Source organism: Artemia franciscana, chromosome 14, assembly GCF_032884065.1.
Source record: "Artemia franciscana chromosome 14, ASM3288406v1, whole genome shotgun sequence".
Classification (NCBI taxonomy): Eukaryota; Metazoa; Arthropoda; class Branchiopoda; order Anostraca; family Artemiidae; genus Artemia; species Artemia franciscana.
Genome location: NC_088876.1, coordinates 16,473,778 through 16,498,934, shown reverse-complemented (window position 1 = coordinate 16,498,934; position 25,157 = coordinate 16,473,778). Strand labels below are relative to the sequence as shown.

At 35.4% G+C, this 25,157-nt stretch overlaps 1 protein-coding gene across 1 annotated transcript in view; it reads right to left on the bottom strand.

Moving 5' to 3' along the window:
• LOC136035391 (nitric oxide synthase, salivary gland-like) overlaps positions 1-25,157 on the bottom strand; it is an 80,224-nt gene that overhangs the window by 5,224 nt on the left and 49,843 nt on the right. Inside the window, exons 10-12 of the mRNA XM_065717169.1 lie at positions 9,031-9,172; positions 6,996-7,103; positions 742-1,015 (exon numbers count right to left, since the gene is read on the bottom strand). Of these exons, the coding sequence (XP_065573241.1) occupies positions 742-1,015; positions 6,996-7,103; positions 9,031-9,172 (524 nt within the window). The remainder of the gene's footprint in view (positions 1-741; positions 1,016-6,995; positions 7,104-9,030; positions 9,173-25,157) is intronic.

Here is a 25,157-nt window from a genome sequence, read left to right as displayed (position 1 = left end):
AGCTAAAAGTGAAATTGTTAGTAGAATGCACTTAGAAAAGAGGATATTCTAACTAAAAAAGATCATATACCAGGAAATCCTAGACCTTCAGTTCCAAGGCCCTTGAACTGTTGCAGAAACTTTTTTCTTTGGACTACCGTTGTGGGGTAAACCACACGACTATGTGATACAGGAAAAAAAGCCTGAAACTATGACCTGTTCGTTCTTTTTTATGTTTGCTTTGAAATTAGAAGATTCCTGCCACCTTCGTCGCTTTACGTGTTTAACAGAGGCGAAAGATGTCAGCATAGGATAAGTGTTATAGCTTTTTGGTTTTAGGTCTCATACCCTCTTTCTCTCTCGAAAAACGTGTATCTAAGTTCTGATCAATCATATCATGTTGCGTAAGAATTCCATTAGGTAGTTTTTTAATGAACTGTAAGTATTGGATATTCCTTCCTCTTTTTATCCGAACTTACCACCTTTTATTTTTCTTAGCTGTGGTATTCTATTGCAATTTCTTTATTTCAAAGCTATATAACTTTTTCTAACTATGGTTGCTTAATTTTATATTAAGATCCATAGGGACTAATACAGACGAGCTTGGCCCGATGATAAGATGAGATTTCAAATGGAGGAAGTTTTATGTATCAAATAGCATGCTGTAGAATGTCCAGTTTTTTTTCATAGGGCTTGTTAGATCACAATTTCGTAATGTAACGATATAACTGGTAAAAAAATATTTACTAAAAAAATCATCACCTAGATTGCCATGGAGTAATTACACCATCGTCAGGTCCTCCGATAAGTACCATTCTTTTTAGCTTCATAATACTTTGTTTGTATATCCAACTGTCAGGAGACTCGAGCTCATTATTCAAATAGGGTAGAAATTCAGAATATTCTAGATACTCCTTTGTATGGTGAGGGTCTTTCCAATAGTTAGCGACGGAAGTTGTTTGTCCTAAGCTTGAATAAAATACTTTATAAACTGTTTTCTTGACAAAGTGTGGAAAAATGATGCGTAGAAACTCGTCTGAAAGAACAAATTTATATGTGTATGGTAATCCATACAAAGGTACCTGACGACGGAAAAAAAAATTTATTTCCGAAGAACGTTTTTTTAATACCTAACACATTCAGAGATATCAAACTTCTTACATTAAAAAATGCATCATGTAAATGTTCCGTAGTTCGAGCCATATCTAATTTAACATTTAATAAATACAGGAATTTAATTCAGGGGGTGAAGGTCATTTTTGTCAAAACAGAAAAAGACTAAGCATATTAACACTATAGTAAATATTTCAGAAAATTGGAAAATAATAAGACTACAGAGGGATAGCGCCCTCCCCAACCGTTCCTTACTTTCCTGGTTCCGAATCAAAATTCAGAAAGTATCATTTTTTTTTCAATATAACTTAGTAATTAGCATTATAATTAATACCGACTACCACTGCTGAAGGCTGTTTTTCTTTTCTTGTGAGTGTGCATTAGATATGCAAAAGCTGCCTGCTTTATACACAATGATTTGAAAAAAAAACAAGTTTTTCTTATGGGAGTACAGAGCAAAGTTAAAATTTATAAGGGACAGAAATAATTGTTTCGCAGATTATTCAAAATTTATCTATACAACTAGCTTAGACAAACTGGTACTACAAACAACTCTCCGCAGGACCAAGGCGCCAGAGGCCAACACAGCTACGCACACTCCTCTTGCATCCCTGTCTATTCAAAGCTTCCCTCTTTATACCCTACCAGAAAATTCCCATTTCCTTTAAATCTTTCTTTATGGCATCCTCCCACTCCAACCACGGACAACCTGCTTTCCGTTTAGCCCTAGACAGTTGGCCAAAAAGGACAATCTTCGGCAATCTGTCATCTTTAATCTGCAAAACGTACCCTGGTCATCTCAACCTTTCTCTCATTATAGCCCTAGAAAGCAAGATTGAACTACACTTTTTGTACAACCTACTGTTTGAAACATGGTCAGTCAGCTGGGTACCCAGAATAATCCGTAGGCAATTCCCCTGGAAAATATCTAACAAATCTTCATCTGCTTTTCGGAGCATCCATACTTCAGAGTCATCACTGTAGCTTCCAAAATCCTAAGCTTGGTTCGCAGACTTATCTTCCTTTTCTTCCCAACTTTTTTTAACTGAAAAAACACCCTAAGTCTTGGTTGTTCTATTTTTAACTTCTTCACTGCTCCTACCGTCTTCACTAATAATACTGCCAAGGTAAGTGAAGCTGTCCACCTGATCAATCTTTTCGTTATCCAACGTCACCTTTTCATCGTTACTTATTTCTAGCCTTAGTGACTTGATCTTCTTAACATTAATTTTAAACCTATTCTAGCTCCCTGAACTCGCATAAGTTCTAAAAGTTCATTCATTTTGCTCACATTTTCATCTAGGATGCTTAAATCATCAGCATAATCTAAGTTCAGGATATTTTTTCCTCCCCATATGATTCCATGGTCTCCTTTCCTTTGCTCCTTGATACAAAATCCATCAAAATGATCCGTAGAAAGGGGGATAGGACACAACCCTGCTTAACTCTTGATTTAACACGAAACCAGCTACTAAAGTCATTTCCTACCTTAACCGGAGCAGTGTTATTCTCGTACATAGCACTAACCATTTCAATGTATTTGTCTGATATACCATACAACGATAAGATCTCCGCTAAAGCCCTTCTACCAACAGAATCGAACGATTGCTTATAATCTATGAAACTGGGGACTAAAGGTGTTTAATAACTCAGGCACTCATCAACTATAAACCTAAGAGTAAAAATTTGGTCGACACATCCTCTACCTTTTCTGAAACCGCGCTGTTCTTTTCTTAAAACTTTGTCTAAAGCATCTCTCAGTCTAAAAAATATCATATTACTAAGTTATTTGCTACCTACAGAGACCAGACTAATGCCTCAATAATTACCACACTCACTTTTATCATCTTTCATATACAGTGGTTTAACAAAGGGTTTCCTAAAAATCTCCAAAGTACTTCCCCTTTTTCAAAAATGACATTAAGAATCTTCAGTAACTTATTTCTAGCCTCAGAGCCACCATATTTAAGAAACTGATTTACCACAGTATCAGCACCTGGAGCCTTATTATTTTTTAATCCTTTTAATACTGTCGCTAATTCTTCCTCACAAAACAAATCTTCCTTCACCTTCAAGCTATTACAAACTTCTTCATTTTCCTCTATATCTTTTCCTGCAAGTCTATCTTGGTTTAGCACAAACTCAAAATGGTCTGCCCATCTCTCTTTAACTCATTCCTTATCACTAACTGTGGCCCCGTTCCTATCTTTAACTGGGACAAGTCCCAGTTAAACAAGTCTTAATACTTGTAGAATGCTAGAAACTAACCCCTTATTGAAAACACAAGACCGACGCAAAAAAAAAGAATGCTCGATTAGGAGCAGAAAAGCCCATAAGTAATCTGCAGAAAATAAAAAGACTAATTTACAGGGCTCTCAGTAGTCTTTCACCAAACAAAACAACAACAACTTTTAGTATACAAGCATAATTCTCTACAAAACTCAAGTAAGCTTAGTTCTCAGTAAAGCGCTAGTTTTTACAGCTCTGAGAATATAGGGAAAAATAATGAGTCAGTTTATTTGAGCTAGTTTTGTAGATATATGTTGCATGATCTGCAAAGTAATTATTTCCCCTTGTTTTAAGTTTCAACTTCGCTCTTTACTTCCGTAAAAAGAAATTGCTTTTTTGAAATTTTATTTACTTTTAGTTTTTTTATGATACACAATAAACCTTACAAAACGATCTTTATCTTAGGCGATAAGACTAAAGAACTCAATATAATTTTCAGTAAAACAGAGCATAAAATATGTGTTTCACTTCTTATCTTCCTTCAAATTTCCCAGGAGATTTCATACAAATACAATGTTACCTTCAAGGAGATACCCTGACAAGGATAGGCTGAGTACAAAAAGGTGGAGCTGATCAGATGTGAGATGGTTTAGGGTATCTGCTTTGATAGTAGCTCTTTTCTCAGGCTCTATCCATGACAGGAAAACCCTGCTTGCGTGGCTTTATTGTGGCACCAGAGCGGACTTTTCACAAATTTTTCTAACCAAAACCATCACTGGTAACAGCGCTACAGGGTGACTTGGAGTAGTCGCGCCCATCGAGAAAATTATAGTCTAGTAAACAACACAGCATTTGCACTGGATTCTGATCAATGGATCATTCTTCTGGGTTTAGCCTGTTTTGGTGGACTTTTTTAGGCTGAAAAGCCTCTTACTAACTAAGTTATCTATTATTAATTGACTCCTCATAGTAGCATAATATTTGTAGGCATGAATGTATAATGAATTGGAGGCAATAGGCTTAAGATTACTTGATTAGGATTTTCACTCTTATAGATAGAAGAGCATCAGCAAGTGTGAAAAAACAATGCTATGATCAAGATGGCCCCAGGATTGCACAAATTTTCAATTTGTACGGCTTGTCCCAGGGACTCTTTGCTGTCCGGTTCTAAGCTGGATTAACTGCTATGTGTAGGCTTGACAAGATATGTTAGTCCTCGTCCTGCACTGGTTCTGGGACCGTTGCTTTTCCTGAGGCCATCACAATTTCAACGATTTTAATAATATTAAACTTGGAATCTTGCAACGTTAAAACATCACTATCGTATCGACATTTTCACAGACGAATTGCTCTTCGAAGTAGACTTCTTAGGAATTTCAGAAACTCAAATTCAAAGGTTAGAAAACATGAAATTAGGTGATATAGAATTTATTTACTCAGGCAAATGCATATGCAACGAGTAGAGCTCATGGTGAATAAGGAAGCTACTAATTCTTTTCTAGGGTGGGAAGCTATTAATAATAGAATACTAGTCACTTATTTTATGACTAAACAGCGCAGGGTATAAATCATAGTAGAAGTATACACCTCGTAGAACCAACTGATAGATATAGTAGTGACTAAGATGAATTTTACTTGCAGCTGAAGAACAAATAGTCAGTATTCCAGGCGGGAATATGGAACTTTTATCAGGGGATTCTAATGCCCAGATTGGTAGAAATAGGTATAGATGGTATCCCAGCCTAAGTAAATTTGGTGTTGGAAAAGAAAAGTGATGGTTACAGGCTGCAGAAATTTTGTAGGTATAACAATCTAATTAAAACCAATACAGTATTTGATCATAAAATTGCCTATAAGTTAACATGGTATTAGGATGATGGTAAGACAGCTAACCTTATTGACCATGTTACTGAAAACCGAAGACCGGCAGGGTCAATACAAGAGATTAATCTAGGATTAATCTAGAGCTGAAATTTAGGAAGAGTAACTACCTTCCGCAAAGTTATGACCTAAGTAGACTCCAAGATGAGAATTTGAGAGAAAATGTCTAGGAATAGTTGAATACCAGCCGGATAGTATAAAATTTGAAATGTAGAAGAAGGATGGAATTTTAGGAAAATAGTTTGTGAAGCTGCTGATTATGTCTTAGCGAAGAAAGTTAGAAATGCAGCAAGGAATATTATTAAAAATGGTTTATGTTAAATAGAGAGGAGGAGGGGCTTGTACAAGAATAATTTGAGTGATAGATCGAATGAAAATAAAAGGAATGTAAAGAAAGAGGATAAGGCGATTAAAATATGAATTGAGAAGGTGTAAATCGGTGACCATGGATAAAATTACTGAAGATCTAGCAGATGCAGCAGACGACATAATAGTGAATAATTGTTCCAGCATGTTAATAAATTGAGAGGTAATAGTCAATATGGACATGTCCCAGTTGAAGGCAGGATTGGGGTACAATTAGGGATAAGGAGAGATTTAAAGAGAGAAGTGCAGAATATTTTGAGAATGTGCTAAACCATACTTAAGCTACAAGAATGGTATAGAAACACCTACTTTTCATTTGCGACGACCATATAAAAATGGGAATAATTCTAGTATAATTCCTTGTAGGGATTTCTAAAAGGGGATCCTTAAAAATGCTAGATTATATTTCAAAGTCTTCAACATTGAAGACAAAAAATATATCTTAAACGTTTGTTGAAATGTCAATTTAAAATTTGTTAACGTGTTATGGGTGCATAAACTCGGGACTTCTAGGGATGGTGGGTCAACAAATAGTACCAGGATTTCCAACAACTCAAAAGACTTCAGGAGAATATCCACATTCCTCGTGTATATATGAAAAAGACCCATCCTACAATTTTTGATTCTTAATTCTATTCCCTTTCTCCTGTCTGATCTGCTCTGGGTTTCTTCTTTTTTTTTTGTATTTCATTCGTCTTTTTCTTTTAGTTTTTGGTGGTTTTCCAGTCTTTCATTTTGTTGCTATGTTTTCTTATTGACATTGAAATAGTGTTTGGTTGAAACCAATAGATGATAAAATTGGTAATTTGCAGTATTTAGTTAATACAAGGAAATCCACCTTCAAGGACTAAAACGACCAGAAAAAATCGTTTCAGCAAGTACTGTAGCCAGTACGAAAATGACTTTATCCTTTAATATCTTTTATATGCTTTGACAGTAGAATACTGAGCAGAAAGGCTAAAAAAAAAAATTATTCACCCAGGAAAACTAGTAAATAACCCCAGTGATATTGTTATTGAAACACCATAGAGGGAAAGGGCCATAAAAATATTTGTCTCCCAAAGCATGTTCATCTTTCTGGCATAAATTAGGGAAATTTGCCTTCTTTTTTTAGTGCCAAGTGTCAGAAATTCCGTCGTCTTTTCCTTGAAAACACCATTCCTCAGTATGATTTCTCGCCAGTAAAAATGAGCAACCTGTTATATTTATTATGATTTCATATTATAATACATTATTTCATCGAGTATCCCCGTTACCCCTTATAAAAAACCTCAAACACCCCAAGGCAATTCCTTCTTTGGGAATCTTGGATATAAAACAAAACATAAAAATTAAACACTAGATTGTACCGCACAGACAATGTCTAGGACAGAATCTGCAATTGAGTCTAGAGTTGGTTATGTGAAAAGTAGAAACAATAGAAGTACCTCCATATTGTCCACATTGAGGAGACGACAAGGAGATGAAAGTTGACACGGGGATATCGGGAAAAGCTTCAATAACAGCTCTGGCAATTAGCCCACCTTGCGAATAACCTGCAATTATGAAAGAAATTAGATAACATGATGCGTGCAGTTCAATGTTACCATACAATTTTCAGAACCAATCGAACATTGTAAGAAAATGAAAAGCAAAACCTCGGAATTATAATAGTTGAAGGACATTTCTCTCAGTCAAAAGCCTTTTCCATCTCAAAAATAGACTTTCCCTTCAATGTCAAGATCCTAAATGAACTTGTGGCGAGAATCCCATTAAAAAAACTGCAGTATTTACAAGTTTCTACTACAAACATAAAACGAGTGACTGAAATGAAGAAGAAAACGGTAATCCTTGTGCAGACAACCTTCATGGCTTCGACTGTGTTGTAGTCACAGTAAAATCATAAAATGCTCTAAAACCAGAGTTTAACATGAAAAACATTTTGCTTATAGACAAGACAGACTAGGAAAACAAAAGTGAAGTTGAGCAACATGATAATTGATGCTCAGCGTGAAGTTGAGCAACATTGAGCTACATGATAAGCTAGACAGAAAAACTAGAATAATAGTTATTAAGCTGATCATGTTAATTAAAAATAAGTAAAGAGTGGTTTTTGTTAATGAAATCCAAAACGCCAAAACACTGAACTTTAATGACAACATATGCATCAAAAGATGTGTTTTTCTTGTTGAATCCAAGTATGTAAAATTTATCGATTTTGAAATACCCACCAAAAGCATACACAGTTCTGGCACAAGAAAGGTCAAAATACTATCAAGAAAAATTATGGGAGAGCCAATCGGTCTGGAACTATAAAAAAAGGTTATTTCCTCAGTTTAAAAGGTTGTTTTGTGGCAAGCTGGCATATTTTCCCAAAAACAGGGTAGTTTTGGCAGTTTCTTTTTTATTTTCATGTTTTTGACTATAGTGGAACTACCCTCTAAAGGTACCAATAGATGTCAGATAAAGGCCCTAGCTTTGGAGAACTTTTTCTGGTATTTACATTGAAATTTTTTGGTGTTTTCAAACAAAAAAAAAGGTTATAGACTGATTACACAGTAACTAATTGCAGAGCCTGTTAGACAATAAGCATAAAAGGAAAACAGAAATATAACTTATGCTCTTTTGCAAGGATTGGATAAAAATCATTTACCCCCCTTCCCCACCTCGAAATCAGACATGCTCTACTGCTAGTAAAAAAAGCTAATGAAAGTCAATTAAAATGTAAATAATTAATTTTTGGCATTTTAATTCAAAAATGATTTGGCGAGTAATTTCCACTCCTTCTCTCTGCAAGATCGAACTAAAAAAAAAAGAAAGCAAGAGGCAACATTAAAACTTAGAAATGATTTCATGTATGAGGGAAGCTGTCCCTTCCTCAACCCCTCAGTTGTTATGATGAAGCTTTTTATTTATAAAGACTCTTATGTACAAAATAACTTGATTGGTTTGAAAATGACATTCAAAAGTTTCTTGACTAGGTGGATCTGTATACAACACTCATTGACACCCAAATATGGGCCAGATTTTTTTTTCATCTCCAATAGGCTTGTAAGCAAATGACGACCTGTCCTTTAGAAGGCTTAGATGGTGGTACTCCTACTCTTGTTATTAGTAATTCCTGTTTGTTGTAAGTTTGATTTGACAATTCATTTTAATTTCTGTTTGTTTTAGGATTCAACAGTTTGTCTTTATCTTTAGTGTCTTTGTCTTTATTTTTTGTCTTTATCTGTTATCTTTATATTTGATGTGATTGTTCAGTTAGACATTCATTTACTGAATAACTTTTTTTCAATATATTTTTTCAAATAACTACAGTGATAAGAAACAGATGCCCTCAGTGAGCCTTTGCAGGCATATACATAGAGATATTTTTCAGTTTTGATCCCCACCCCCTCACAAAAAAATTTAAGTGGCTGTTCTAATATTTTTCTCTACTAAAAAACCCATGAAAATAAATAAGAGTTGCAATTAAAACCATACCTATTATATCTAACCCACTCTTCCAGTGTTTGACATGCTTTTTGATAAAGGTTGCTGCTCCAATGGCTTGAAACCAGGCAGGTAGTAAGCTTTGATAACCATGCAAAACATCAGCAATGTAGACATTATGATTCCCAGTTGTCTGCAAGTTAAAAATAATAAGCATAAAAGATGTAACAGCTAAAGAAGATGAAAGCATGTATTTCTGGTCAACACCCCCTCCAGCCACATCTCCTTCTACAGGCAAACAATTTCACAGTCGAACATCTATATTTTCATTACTTTTACTTAAAAAAACTTTTGTTCAACCCAATTTAGTTGTTTTGCCACAAGTATTGGCATAGATACCAGGAATCCCTGAAGGACTGCATGTTTTACACTAGTTTTTTTTTTTTTTTTTTTACAAAGAGCTTTCCAAGAGGAAAGAGTAGATACAGGTATTAAAAACTAGAGCAAGCAAAATTGAAGTCATTATATAAGTCAAACTCTAAAAAAAGGAGTTACTATGAAGGAATGAATGACACCTGAAGGAAAAGAAATAAAAAAGAATAATTGGGGCAAACTAAATAAAATCAAAATTGCCATAAATAAGGCTGAGCTTAACACTCTCTCAAACCCCCTACAGGTTCTTCTTTGGGGCTGAAGTCATCCTACCCCTCATCCTTTTTATCCCTTGAATATAGTCATATCTTGTTCCAACGTTTTATTAAAAGAATCGTCTCGTGTTCTGTATTGTTGTAACTCTTAATGTGTTAGATGTATGGCATTAAACAAAACTGAACCAGATTATTGTTTTGTCTTTAAAGAAATTAATTTTGAATATTTTTTAAAATTATATTTGGTGTTTTAACATAACCATATTTTTTCTGTGAATAAAAGAATTTATCCATATTCAACAATTATTTGTGCTTCATGGACAGGCAGTACAGTCTTCAGTGAAAAAACAGTGACTACTTAGAGATTCAATTGGATTGTGGCTAGTAATACTAATGCCAGTCTTCTCTCCCAATCTGAAAGAAGTGATCTGTTATTTGATGCCAAATGGCTATCAGCTAGTCAATAAAGACAAAAATTTCACCTAACGTTAATAAGCATGATTGTGCTAGATCAAACCTTGATCATATTATTGCTTCAAGCAAATCACTTGTGATTCCTCCTATCTTTGTTTTGGATGATAAAATTGAGGAGCATCACCTGGCTTTAACTTGTGAAATAGATTTATCTCCTCTACTTGCTTATAACCATTAATTTATCCATATTAAATAGTTTGATAAGTCAAATTGGAAATGAATAAAATCTGAAGTTTATTTGCATGTTCTTTGCTTGTTGTTGTCATGTCTCAAAGTGCCTTTTTATCTTTTACAAACCTCAGTGAGGTCACCAACAGCTGAAATTGATTTAAATTATTACTATTATCAGTTTGTGCATTATTTGAAGTTGGCTGCTTCAGCCTCAGTTCCTGTTAAACATGTTAGAATCAGCAGCAGAAAGCTGTTGTAGAATTGATGCCCTGAAGTAAAAAAAAACTAAACAACATGGGAAGTTTTAACATATGCCTTTGGATAGCTTTTGATCAACCCAAGTCTGGTGAAGTATTTATAATTAAACAAAATTTGAAATGTCAGTTCAGATCTTCTTTGCATCAATCCCAAACTGAATGCTAAGGATGGCCTATTGGATCAAAAGTCATTGTTCAATGTAATTATTAGCACGAAGCATATGTCCTCTATCACTATTATTATCGAAATTAGTGATTTTGTTGCTCATTTTACTTGCATTTATTCTACATTCAACCATTCTATTCAGTCCATGTTTTCTTCCTTAATGAATAGTACCATTCATCAAGTTCTTCAACAAGCCCATATGTTGACAATACCTAGTGTTGATACCTATTGGGCTGTGAATATGGTTAAGAAGTAAAGTGCTCCTGATATAGATGGTCTGTGTTATAATCAATTTGCCATTAAGTGTCCATTATTGTTAACATACATTAAGCTCTTATTCCAGATGTGTTTACCTCAGTTACTAGATTCCATATAGTTTTCTTTCAGGAGTTGTAACATTGGTTTTGAAAAAGGGAAAAGATGCAGATCAGTGCTCCAGTTATCAACCAATTATAGTGTCCTGCTTCATGAAGCTAATCAAGCATGCTGTATTCCCTGAAATTTTGACTAAATGTAATTTTTCTGATTATCAAGTAGGCTTCAGAGCTGGTTTTGGCTGTTCTCTAGTCTATCATATACTTGCTCAGCTGTTGGTCTCAGCCAAAATACAAAACAGCCCACTTATTTTTGCTTGGTTGATATTTTGGGAACTTTTGACAACGTTGTACATTTACAAGTACTTCATTGCTTAGAAAGTGCAGGAGTTAATTCTTCCTTCATAAAAATTCCCCAATATTAGTATTTTAATTTGTTTGTCTGGTTAAAATGGATGTCCAATATACCTGAGCCTTTCTCAGTAAAGAACAGATTAGGCAAAGTGGTGTAAAGTCTCCATATACTTTTTAAAACTTTGCTTGCAGACTGTTTGCAAATGCTGTTCCCTACTGTGTTTATAAGAAATGCTGGTGTTAGTCATATTGCCTATGCTGATGACGAACTGTTATTTAGCCATACTAAGTTCAAAGAATCTACAAGTTCTGATTAATGCTTTGGGCAATATTGGATTTTCAGTAAATGCATCTAATTGCAAGTTTTTTTGTTTTGTTTTATGGTTCAAACCCTGTCTCCTCCTTTACATTTGGGTACAATAAGATGAAATGTCTTGGCACTACTTTTTCTATTACACTTTTGGCTATATGCTCATCTCTGGTTGCTAGTACTCTACAGTGTATTTGTATCTCATATGGTAAAATCTTGCCAAAAAGAGGAAGGTACAGTTGTCAAGGTTTATTTGTAACTTTAATATAGTTTTTGCTCTCCAACAATTCTATTTTTTTCGGATTTCCAGCCTTTAATGAGGAATAAGGACCATCTCTTATTTCTTGTTTTGGACTTGTTGATCTGCTAGTGCTGCTTGATGCCACTGCTAAAAATCTGAGGGCTAGTACTCTGAAGAAGAAGTGCACCAGTGACCCTCTCAGTTATTTTTTCCTTGATTTGTAATTCAGTGGACATTGCTATGTTATTTGTGATTTTTTTTTTTTTTATTCTTAGTAGATTATACAATTTTTGTTCTTTACTCTGCATTAGTTTTTGTATTATTCTAGGTAATAGATAAACTTTCTTACTTATTACACCTTTCTAGTTGATAATTTAGGTTCTGGGTTGTTTCATACAGCTAGGCTACTCAACTACTTTCCATAATAATAAGAAGCCCCCACTTTGTATGAAGTCTTTTAAATCCTTAAACATAGGGAAGGAGCACAGGTCACACCTTGAAAACCCTTTCCCTGAGCATAATTTGGGCTCTAGAGTCAGGTCTACCACTGATATGTTAAAATTCTACCTGGGGGGCTTGTTGCTATCTTGAAAAATAGTTAAATTGGGAGAATGGAACTTTTAGGATAAGATCTAGAGTCAAAATTATCCTTACATTTTTTTTATAAACTCCTTTAATGGCACAGAGCTGCTAATTCCAGAGCAGCTCAAAGTGAGGAGGCAGCTATGTCAGCTAATTTGGGGGGGGGGCAAAGCTAGAGGGGGGGCTTGGTGGGAGGTTACTTAATTTGATCAAATTGCAACTCCTCCCCAGGTGCCACCAACCCTAGGGATGGCTCTACCTACCTCTAAGGCTTAGAAAATTGTACAAAAGCTAAATCTATACTTGATGGATATCAGCTATGGAAGAAAATATCCTTTTTCTGAATTTTTGTTTGAGTTAACTTTTCTTTAACTCTAGGCTTTAAAAACATAGTTCTAATGACCCAAGTAGGATGTTTTTTATTTAAGAAACATTTTTTCCAATTGTTTAGATCTCTAGAAATCAGAATTTAGGAGAACTATGAGACTCAGAACACTTTCATTGAGTCTTGCATCTGTTTTAGATTTATATCTAAAAGTTTAAATTTTATAGAATATAATTTAAACAAGTTAATGAAAGGTCTGTTTCCTTTAGAGAGGGGGGATGGAGTTCTGCTTGAGGGGCTTCATGCTATTTTGGAGAATTAGTTGATGAGTTAGGTGAATAAAGCTTTGAGGAATGAATCCAGGGTACAAAGTATATCATGAGAAGGTGTTATCAAACCACTATTGCCACTCTTTCTTTGTTTCTAGGGCTTAGACAACATAGACAATAGGTCTATCTAAAGGCTACTTATCTAAGTTTTGACAAAAAATCTTTGTTTTGGGTTTTCTGGGGTTCTTAACTTTGGATTTTCTGTCTCTTCCCAAATGGATCATGTTTTAAGCATACATTTGCCATCATTTCTGAATAGTTTTAAGTCAAATTAAACTATTTAGAAATATTTCATGAATTTAAGAAATAGACTTTCAAATCTTAAAAATAAAAACTTTTAAGGATACTCTCAGAGTATCCAGCACAACAGAGATGAGTTACAAGTTTGGACCCATGACTGGCTTCCACAATTTCTACCACCTCATCTTGCTGGCAAATGCAATTTAAGGTAATTTTTTAAGGTAATGTAATGCAGGAAAGTGCTGTGTATTACACCTTGAACCCAATAACCCAATGGCAAACTACACGATCTACAACCCCACCACCAAAGTAAGAAAGTAACTAAAGAACAGAACAGAAGAAAGGGATCTAGGTGTCATTATTGATGATAAACTTAAATTTCCCAGCCATGTCCAGCATGTTGTTTCTTGTGCAAGCTACTAAATGACTACTAAAATGAACCATCAACAGCAGACAGGCATCTATATTTATAAAATTATACAAGGCTCTCACCAGACCTCATCTTGATCTTGGCATGTGTCTTGCTGGTCTTTCTTATCAACAAGATGTGAGGCCCATCAAAAATGTACAGAGACGAGCAACAAAATGCATAAAAAGTCTAGCATCAACCTCATATGAGGACTGCCTCAAGTACCTCAAACTACCCACTCTGGTTACCAATACATGTGCAGTGGTATGATGCTTACTTACAAGCTTCAGAACAAATAGTCAGCAATCTTTGGTGGCAATCTCAGTACCAGCCAGCACAACACAAGAGGACACTCCAAGAAGCTACATAGTCAAGGTCCTGATCTAAGACTTGCCAAACATTCTTTTCAAGAAGAGTCATAAATCATTGGAATAAACTGAAAGATTCAACTGTCAGTGCTCCCTCCATCCAGGCCTTAAAAAACAAACTTGACAAAGAGTTGGAGAAGAAGCAGTGGACATTTGACTGACAGTCATCAACTCAAGACACTACAGGTCTGGAAGACCTTAAAGCTCTCAGATGGATTAAAGTAATTAAGGTAAGGCAAATCAGACTGGTGAAAGGTATTAGTCTCAAAAGAATTTCCTTATGGCTCATTTTTGCAACAAATTTATTTCTCTAGGTTTTATTTTTATTGGACAAAAAGATAAATATATATATATATATATATTTATATATATACAAGGTTCCATAACTGAGGTAAAACAAACAACTACTTGATATTTTTTTTTGTTCTATCTAAAGGTAATAATTGTAGAATTCAAAAATGTTCCCTTTCCTCATAGTGCTCAATGTAGCCTATATCTCTAGAATATATATCTGTTCAAGTGGTAGCAGTTCTAAGCTTCAGAATCTGGGAAGGGGCAAGGTATATCATAGGAGAGTAATAAAGAATTTATTAAAGGAAAATAAAAGGATTTCAATGTTATATGTGAGCAAAACTAGGGGGGAAGCTGCTCCCCTGCCCTGGGCAAGAGCAAGAACCACTGCTATATACAAGACAAAAGAAAAAAACTTAAACAACAAAATTCTTAAGTTTTATTGTGCAGCATGTTTTATTAATCACATTAGCACGTTTATTTTAATTTTTATCTATATTCATAAATCACTTTTAAATAACAGGCTGTTCAGTATAGGCTACAAGTGATCTGAAATTGTTTTATAATCAGATATCTTAGGCTCAACAGATTTGACAGAACTTTTCTTAATCCAATTCTTGTAGGCTACTGAATATGAGAAATTAGACAACACTTTAAAGAGCTTTAAATTTGATTCGGAAGGGAAACAATTATTGAATTTGGAAAAAAAACATGGATAAAGGCATTGAGAAGTGTGTACACATTGTCCTGACCTGAGTTGTGGAGTACCATATAGCTTAGGCCCTATAGCTTATTTGCCCACAAAAGATAGTGAGAGGTCAGGGTCCTTAGGAGGGGATGGGTGCAGATAGGTTCCTTGAAATGCCTCCCCAGGGGATCTTTGAGGCTCTGGATTCATTCACCTTCCTCAACCATTTTTCAAAAGACACTAGGATAGTTTAGGCTGTGCATTTGTTCCTGCAGGTTTAATCCTCCTAACTCACCTGCTTTCCAGGATAGCATAAGGCCCCTCATCTAGAATTCTTTCCACATTTCACCAAAAATATACATTATAATATGTAAAATTTTAGGACTATCACATAGGTTTAACCTAGTGTTCAGCCCTAGGCTAAATAAAAGAGTGATCAAAAGTACATTAACAATCCAGTCCTTAAGTGATATTAGACTTTCAGGATTGTCAAGAAGGCCATGTATTAAAACAATACTCCTTTTTTGTCCAGACAAATGCGATAAATAAGTGAGGACAAGTAAAAAAATTGTCAACATTCAGATTTTCAGCGATATTAAAGTTTATAATTAAATTGCTGTTGCCAATGAATTCTGCTCTTCTGGCCGGAGTCTACGGCCAGAAGTGCATAATTCCTGTTAATTCTGAGCAAGAAGAGCATAAGACCTGTTTGGAAAAAGTTTCTCAGAAACCCATAAATTATGAAGAAGTTTCGAAATAAACATTTTCAACAAGATAATGGGTCTTGAGTTAACCACCAAACTAATTGCTGAAGGAATTGCTGTGGAGATACGGAATTTCCTAATATGCCATTTTCTTGTTTAAAACAGGAAGTGTTGCCAGGGCCATAAACTATACATATGCTCTGTTTTGCGATATTACAGTCGTAATCTTCGAGCTACTTTTATCATGACTGGATTTCAGATCGCTCTGGTAAAATAAGTGCTACGTCGTCATCTTATATATTTTATAAACTAGTTATAACCTATTAAATTTATGTCCTGTTCCGTTTTCTGCTTTAAATAAAATAAAAGTAATCATACTTGGACCAACACTCTATAGCACCACTTAAGCTTATCATCTATATCCAGTAGGTACGCCTCGGATAATTAGTAAGGCCAACCCTAAGGAAACCATATCCTAGCTTTAATCAGTGGTCTAATTTTGTAAAAATTCTAGAGGAGGCATAGTTGGAGCTAATTTTCCGAAACCAATTGAAAATGACAGTAAAAACTAGAGAATAAGCCATTGGGTACCATAAAGGTACTTTATAATACTATAAAGGTAAATTTGAACTAAAAAACTGATCTGTTTCTATTTATGTTTGAATTATACAGGTTTATTATAGTTTTGATAAGATTTTTGAAGAAGCTAAATTTCAGCTGGGGATGGGGGGGGACTGGGGTCTGAGAAAGCAAGCCAAGGTTTGGGAAGGGCACTTTTCCCCTCCCCCTGCCCCATAGGAAATTACGTCCCTGGTTTTCATCACCCTTAGGACCATTCCCATACGCCTGCATCAAGTAGCTTAGTGATATAATCATATGGTTTAAGGAGATTGGCATCAACAGATCTTCCAGAACAAAAGCCATGCTGTGAGCTGTGCAAGAGATTATTTGCTTCAAGATGTCTAATAACTGCAGAATCGATTATTCTTTCAAGAACCTTAACAATTGCTGATTTCATGCTGATAGGTCGGTAGTTTTCAGCAAGGTCCTTTCTACTTTTCTTAAATATTTGAATGATAATGGTTGTTTTCCAATGCAGAGGTAATCTAGAACGATTTAATGATTATTGAGGGTGAAGGTTTTCAATTAGGTGCCAAAAACATTTAATTTCCCAAAAATTGAAGCTGAATACCAAACGTTCAGTTGGTTCATCCAGATTTTCTGTAAAGATGGAAATACTCAATATTGTTTAGTGACCATTAATGATGGAATATTAAACTATATTATATTTTTCTTTACGTGTCTGTTTACTTGTCTTTCACTAGTAATATATGCAGTTTCGACGATTGTCATTGCAGTCAAATCAGTGAATTGCGGCAAAAGTTTGGATTGATGCGTTGCCAGCTTTTACTAACTTATCAACATACTTGGTAAATGTACAATCAGGCAAAAACTCTAAAGGATTTTTTATGACAAAGCAGCTAGAAATGGCGCTGAGTGGGGGGGGGGAAGGATTCTCGATGGCTTCTTTTAAGGGACAAAACGTGATGGTATTCGATTGGGAGCTATTGAGAGTCAATCTATATTCTTTGTAATCGTAAAAGAAGGAGTCTAGGAGGTCATCACTGAACTGCTTTTCTATCACTTAATTATCTACTAAATATTTAAAAATAAAACAGAGTTCATCTCCATTTTTGAATCGTTCTCAAGATATGCTAGCACAAACTTGATCAGGCATATAAAGATAGAACCGGCAAGTTCGGCTCCTTGAAGGGATCAGCAGGTTATGTTAGACATTCTGAGGTAATGTCCCCTTTAATCAATGGGTGTATGCACTGCATTCGCTAAAAAAAAAAAAAAAAAAAAAAAAAAAAAAAAAAAAAAAAAAAAAAAAAAAAAAAAAAAAAAAAAAAAAAGTTGAGCTAGAGAACGTTTTCTGACACCCATAACTTTTATGATCGTGGCCGCAAGAAAATTAGTTATGAGGTCAAATGCTTTCTGAAAGTCGGCTGAAAGTACAAGGTTGACATGAACTGCTACAGACCACAGAACTGAAAAGAAAGGCTGCAGCGTTGATCCGAAACAAAATCAAAGTTTAATGCAAGAGCTACACAATGGGACATCTTGTACGCATTTACTCTGCTTACAAAATGTAAAAGATCCAGTAGCGAGACTAAATTTTAAATGGTAACAGCAAATTTAAGTTACCAGAATGGTGCATCAACAGATATCTAAAACAGGCTATGACCAGACAATAGTTATTCTTAAATAACAGAAGGCACTCATCTAAATCCCATCTAACATTTAGCAAAGCATTTTTGGCAAAGCGAAATCAGATTTAATCTGTTGAATCACCAACGCGTAAGAAAAATACACGAAAAGTCGGAACACTTATGAGAAGTCTTATATGTTTATTAAGGTCAAAGATTTATAATGCAGTTAAAACCAATAAATTCCAAATGTTTGTGAACAACATCACTTTCAACAGTCAAACTAATTTAAATCAAACAAATGTTTGAACACACATTTAACAAACAGTTGAATCAGACTGCATTATCCTTCATTAAACGAGCTTTTCTTTTATATTCCAAGTGAGTTTTCCGTGCACCAACAGTAATACCAAAAATATCCTCATGGTAACGGCCGCTATTCTAAAACAATACACAATTAATTAGAAACACAGCAACTCTATACTAAAACAGCATAAAAATAGATATTATTTCCCTTCCTTTTCTCTGATAGTACAATAGTTGCACCTACTGACAAGTGGCTTTAAAACATATCGACTGATCTTGAAATATGACTATTCCTAAGTTCGATACGACAGCTTGTGATATACTTCTACCCTTGAAATACCATTGAGGAATATAGCCACCTTTATAATGCACAAATAGAGATACACAAAAAAACTGTTCTTGACATAAAGGGTTTCACTCTCAAGCAAAAATAAAAACAGAGAGAATTACAAATTTAAAAGTATCTCAGATCCCAGATAACTAGGAGTAGAATAAGCGTTAGGAGTGAAACAAAAAGCTTTTTCGTAAAAAAACTTCATTCAATAGCGCATACCTACGTAATACTGCAGAAAATATAACGAAGAGGTAACGAAAGCCTAGAGCTCATATGGCACTTGTGACGAGAGATCGGATCCGGTCCGGTTATGTCAATCACGCATCTAGAACTTATGCTTATTCTCGAACTCGCCAATGCACTAGAAATCTCCCCAACTCCTCCAAAGAGGTCGGATCTGGTCCAGTTATGTCAATCACGTATCTAGAGCTTGTGCTTATTCTTTCCATCAAGTTTTATCCCGGTCTCTCCACTCTAAGCGTTTGCCAAGATTTCTGTTTCCCCCATTCACCCCTCAAATGTCCCTGGATCCGATTCGAATTGAAAATAGAACATCTGAGACATAACATCTTTCTATATATCAAGTTTCATTAAGATCTGATAACCCATTAATGAGATAAACATACCTCAATTTTCACAATTTATCCCTCCCAACAGCCTCCCCCAGATGGTCGAATCGGGGAAACAACTATTATCAAGGCAATTTCTGCAGGTCCCTAATACGCCAATTCATTTTCATCGTCCTAGCTCCTCCAGAAGCACCAAAATTGCCAAAGCATTGGAAATAACCCCCCCCCCCCCCAGCTCCCCAAAGAGAGCAGATCCGTTCCGGTTATGTCAATCACGTACCTAGGACTTGTGCTTATTCTTCCCACCAAGTTTTATCCCGATCTCTCTACTCTAGACGTTTTCCAAGATTTCCGGTTTCCCCCTCCAACACCCCCCAGTGTCACCGGATCCAGTTGGCACTTGAAACAAGAGATCTGAGACAAGAGATCCTACTGATCTCTTGTCGGTAACTACTTGTCGGAGAGACAAGAGATTATGAACGGGCCTTAAATCAAAATTACTCACGAGATAAAAGAAACTTCTTTACCCGTGGCTTGAAAGCCGGAAGACTAAGCACATTTTTCACACCCTCGAGCAAAATATTCCAAACATGGGGACCATAATGGCGAATCACAAAAGATACCCGAGTAGTACTCCTAGACTCACGAGTTAAGTTATCAGCTTTTCTTGTATTATGATCATGACGGTCTCTATTAAAAGTAAACAGATTTTCAAAAGCAGGGGTGAGCAGGCGATTCAAATATTTATACGAGAAAATCACAACTTGGTAATCTCGAATTTGGGATACATCTATTAACTTATTCGTTTTAAAATGCTCATGAGCAGGAACCTCATCAGAATCGCCCATATAGAGGATCCGTAGCTAATATATGGACAAAATATAGAAAAATAAATAATTTTTAGAATCTTTTTTGGGACTAGATATTAAATTCTTCGCATCACCCCAAGACCTTTGCTTAATTTTTCAGCTATAGCATTTGAATGGTTTTTTCCACGACAAGTTTTCATCAATTAAAAACCCCAAATATTTCATTGTTGCTACTCTTTTTATCACATTTCCTCAAACCACGATTTGATCATTGCCAACACTTGACGAAAGTCTAGAGAATATCATGAAAAAGTTTTAGAAAAGTTTAGGGTTAACAAATTTTGTTGAAAAAACCTAACCTGAAAGTAAAGAACAGCATTATAACTCAAGACGAAAAGAAATTATTCCGTATACAAAAGGGTTCCTCCCTACAGAATACCTTGCTCTTTACACTAAAGTTTGACTGTTTGTCCCAGTTTTTAAGAATGACTAAAGAACCAAAAGTGCCGTTTAATTAAAATAAGGTTATTTTTAAAAAGTGCTAAAAACTTTAACGTGAAGATCAAGGTATTGAGGGGGCAACCCCTTCATATAGGGAATAATTTCTGTTCATTTTGACTTTTAATCTTGCTCATTACTTTCAACTGCAAACAAAATTTTTATATTATCTGTTAATTGCCAAACAATATTAGGACAGCGTCAATCGAGAATACTAAAATTTTGATCAGAGTGAACAGATTTTTCTTCGTATATTCGAAGATAATTAGCTTAGTCTCAGTGAAATATACTACTATAAAAGTATATTCTAATTGAATATTTAATATATAGAGGGGGTTAGGCTACCTATTTAATATAATGCGTCCTGGGCGGTCTGTTTTCCACAATTTTGTTTTCCTGTTTTTCACTGAATTTTACTTGTGAATGGTAGCTGCCAAGACTTTATTTTCTGGCCAGACACATGTCCAGATATGGGATCTAGCTAGACACGCATAAGACCACCGCTTAATGAACAGTTCTAGTATCAAACTACAGTAAGATGTTTATGTGGATTAATATAAAATTTTATAAGCTGAATTTTTACATCCATTTAAAACATTAGAGTAATATCAAAGCATAAAAAAATACCTGTATAGTTTACATCACCATCCAATAACGTTTAATCTATGGTTATCGTACACGACTTTACACGACCAGCATGGAGATTTCTTGATATATTTCTTCATTCTTTTGGCAGAAACTCCTCCTAATAGAAATTTTGATCCGCAGAGAAAACATGGCTCTTCGCCTGGTTGATCATCTACTTTGAGATCCATAGGTAAGCGTAGTTCAATCACCTTATATTTTTCGGCATGTTTATCCACTTTGACGTCGAGCGCGATGACGTTATACATTTCAGGATCCAGCTTCGAAAAAATATTTGCGTATATAATGTCCTTCTTATGCACAGGGCCAATTTTGGCGCGACAAACAGGTATATCATGCCAGTTGAATAGTTTCACCAGGGAGTACAAGCTTTGTATATCGGGAGCATGAATAGCAAATCCCGTTTTGCTGATTTTTAGGTCACTTTTCATCAGATTTTTGTTGTATTCTGCTTGCTCATCTGAGGTTTCTAAAAATTGGGCCAAGATTTCACCACCTGTAAGGTTTTGTCCAAGACATTTCAAGAGCGTTATGACAAATGAGGAGGTAATGTGACCCTAGAATAATAGGGGTAATGTAATTCGTTCTGTTTTGAAGGATCTGGTGGATTCTAAAACGCCAAAGCTACTTATAACAGAACATATATATTGGGGCTTCAAAAGTTTTAATGTACCCTAGGTAGACAGTATTTCCGGGAAAATTGTAAATTAAGTTTTAGGGTACATTACAAGCAGAAATTTCGAATTTCAAGGACAAATCTCTCAAATAAAAATAAATAGTATTTTTGTTAACTCCTTCAATTCTGATTCCCCAAAGTGTATGTGTATGTGTGTGTGTATGTGTGTGTATGTGTATGTGTGTGTATGAGTATGTCTGTGTGTGTGTATGTGTATGTGTGTATGTGTATGTGTGTGTATGAGTATGTGTGTGTATATGTGTATATGTGTATGTGTACGTGTGTGTATGTGTGTGTATATGTATGTGTGTGTATGTGCATGTGTGTATGTGTATGTGTGTGTATGTATGTGTATGTGTGTGTATGTGTATGTGTGTGTATGTGTATGCGTATGTATGTGTGTGTATTTATATGTGTGTGTATGTGTATGTGTGTGTATGTGTGTATGTGTGTCTATGTGTATGTATGTGTATGTTTGTGTATGTGTATGTGTGTGTATGTATATGTGTGTATGTGTGTGTATGTGTGTGTATGAGTATGTGTGTATGTCTATGTATGTGTTTGTGTGTGTGTGTGTTATGTGTATGCGTGTGTATTTGTGTGTATGTGTGTATGTGTATGTGTGTGTATGTGTATGCGTGTGTATGTGTGTGTGTATGTGTATGAGTTTGTATGTGTATGTGTGTGTATGAGTATGTGTGTGTATGTGTATGTGTGTGTGTATGTGAATGTGTGTGTGTGTGTGAATGTGTGTGTGTGTGTGTATGTGTGTGTATATGTGTGTGTATGTGTGTGTGTGTGTATGTATGTGTATGTATGTGTATGTGTGTGTATGTGTATGCGTATGTATGTGTGCATGTGTGTGTATGTGTGTGTGTATGTGTGTGTATGTGTATGTGTATGTGTATGTGTGTGTATATGTATGTGTGTGTATGTGCATGTGTGTATGTGTATGTGTGTATGTATGTGTATCTGTGTGTATGTGTATGTGTGTATGTGTTTGTATGTGTGTGTATGTGTACGTGTGTGTATGTGTATGTATGTGTATGTGTGTGTGTGTGTGTATGTATGTGTGTGTGTGTATGTGTGTGTAGGTGTATATGTGTGTATGTGTATGCGTATGTATGTGTGTATGTGTATGTGTGTGTATGTGTATGTGTGTGTATGTGTGTGTATGTGTATGTGTGTGTATGTGTGTGTATGTGTGTCTATGTGTATGTGTGTGTATGTACGTGTGTGTATGTGTATGTGTGTATATTTATGTGTGTGTATGTGTATGTGTGTGTGTGTATGTGTATGGGTGTGTATGAGTATGTGTGTGTATGTGTATATGTGTGTATGTGTGTGTATGTGTACGTGTGTGTATGTGTATGTGTATGTATATGTATGTGTGTGTATGTGCATGTGTGTATGTGTATGTGTGTGTATGTGTATGTGTGTGTATGTGCATGTGTGTGTATGTGTATGTGTGTGTATGTGCATGTGTGTGTATGTGTATGCGTATGTATGTGTGTATGTATATGTGTGTATGTGTATGTGTGTATGTGTATGTGTGTGTATGTGTATATGTGTGTATGTGTATGTGTGTGTATGTGTATGTGTGTGTATGTGTGTGTATATGTATGTGTGTGTATGTGCATGTGTGTATGTGTATGTGTGTGTATGTGCATGTGTGTGTATGTGTATGCGTATGTATGTGTGTGTATGTGTATGTGTGTGTATGTTTATGTGTGTGTATGTGTATGTGTGTATGTGTATGTATGTGTATGTTTGTGCATGTGTATGTGTGTGTGTGGGTGTATGTATATGTGTGTGTGTGTGTGTGTATGTGTATATGTGTATGTGTGTGTATGAGTATGTGTTTATGTCTATGTATGTGTTTGTGTGTGTGTGTTATGTGTATGTGTGTGTATTTGTGTGTGTATGTGTGTGTGTATGTGTATGTTTGTGTGTATGTGTATGTCTGTGTATGTGTATGTGTATGCGTGTGTATGTGTATGTGTGTATGTGTATGAGTTTGTATGTGTATGTGTGTGTCTGTGAATGTGTGTGTGTGTGTATGTGTGTGTGTGTGTGTGTGTGTATATGTGTGTGTATGTATGTGTATGTGTGTGTATGTGTATGCGTATGTATGTGTGCATGTGTGTATGTGTATGTGTGTATGTTTATGTGTGTGTATGTGTATGTGTATGTATGTGCATGTGTATGTGTGTGTATGTGTATGTGTGTATGTGTGTCTATGTGTGTGTATGTGTATGTTTGTGTGTGTATGTGTGTGTATGTATATGTGTGTGTATCTGTATGTGTGTTTATGTGTGTGTATGAGTATGTGTGTATGTGTTTGTGTGTGTGTGTTATGTGTCTGTGTATTTGTGTGTGTATGTGTATGTGTGTATGTGTGTGTATGTGTATGCGTGTGTATGTGTGTGTATGAGTATGTGTGTGTATGTGTATGTGTGTGTGTGTATTTGAATGTGTGTGTGTGTGTATGTGTGTGTATATGTGTGTGTATGTGTGTGCGTATGTGTATTTGTGTATGTGAGTGTGTGTGTATGTGTATGTGTTTGTGTGTATATGTGTATGTATGTGTGTTTATGAGTATGTGTGTATGTGTATGTATATGTGTGTGTATGTGTGTATCTGTATGTGTGTGTATGTGTGTGTGTATGTGTATGCGTGTGTATGTGTGTGTATGTGTGTGTATGAGTATGTGTGTGTATGTGTATGTGTGTGTGTGTGTGTATTTGAATGTGTGTCTGTATTTGAATGTGTGTGTGTATGTGTTTGTGTGTATATGTGTATGTGTGTGTGTATGTGTGTGTGTGTGTATGTGTGTGTATGTGTATGTGTGTATGTGTATGTGTGAGTATGTGTATGTGTGTATATGTGTGTGTGAATATGGGTGTGTGTGTGTGTATGTGTATGTGTATTTGTGTATATGTGTGTGTGTGAATATGTGGGTGTGTATGTGTGTGTGTGTATGTGTATATGTGAGTATGTGTATATGTGTGTGTATGTGTATATGTGTATGTGTGTGTGTGTATGTGCGTGTGTGTATACGTATGTATGTGTGTGTGTATATGTGTGTGTGTATGTGTTTGTATGTGTATGTGTATGTATGTGTTTGTATGTGTGTATGTGTGTCTATGTGTATGTGTATGTATGTGTATGTATGTGTGTATGTGTATGTGTGTATGTGTATGTGTGTGTATGAGTATGTGTGTATGTGTTTGTGTGTGTGTGTGTATGTGTGTGTGTGTA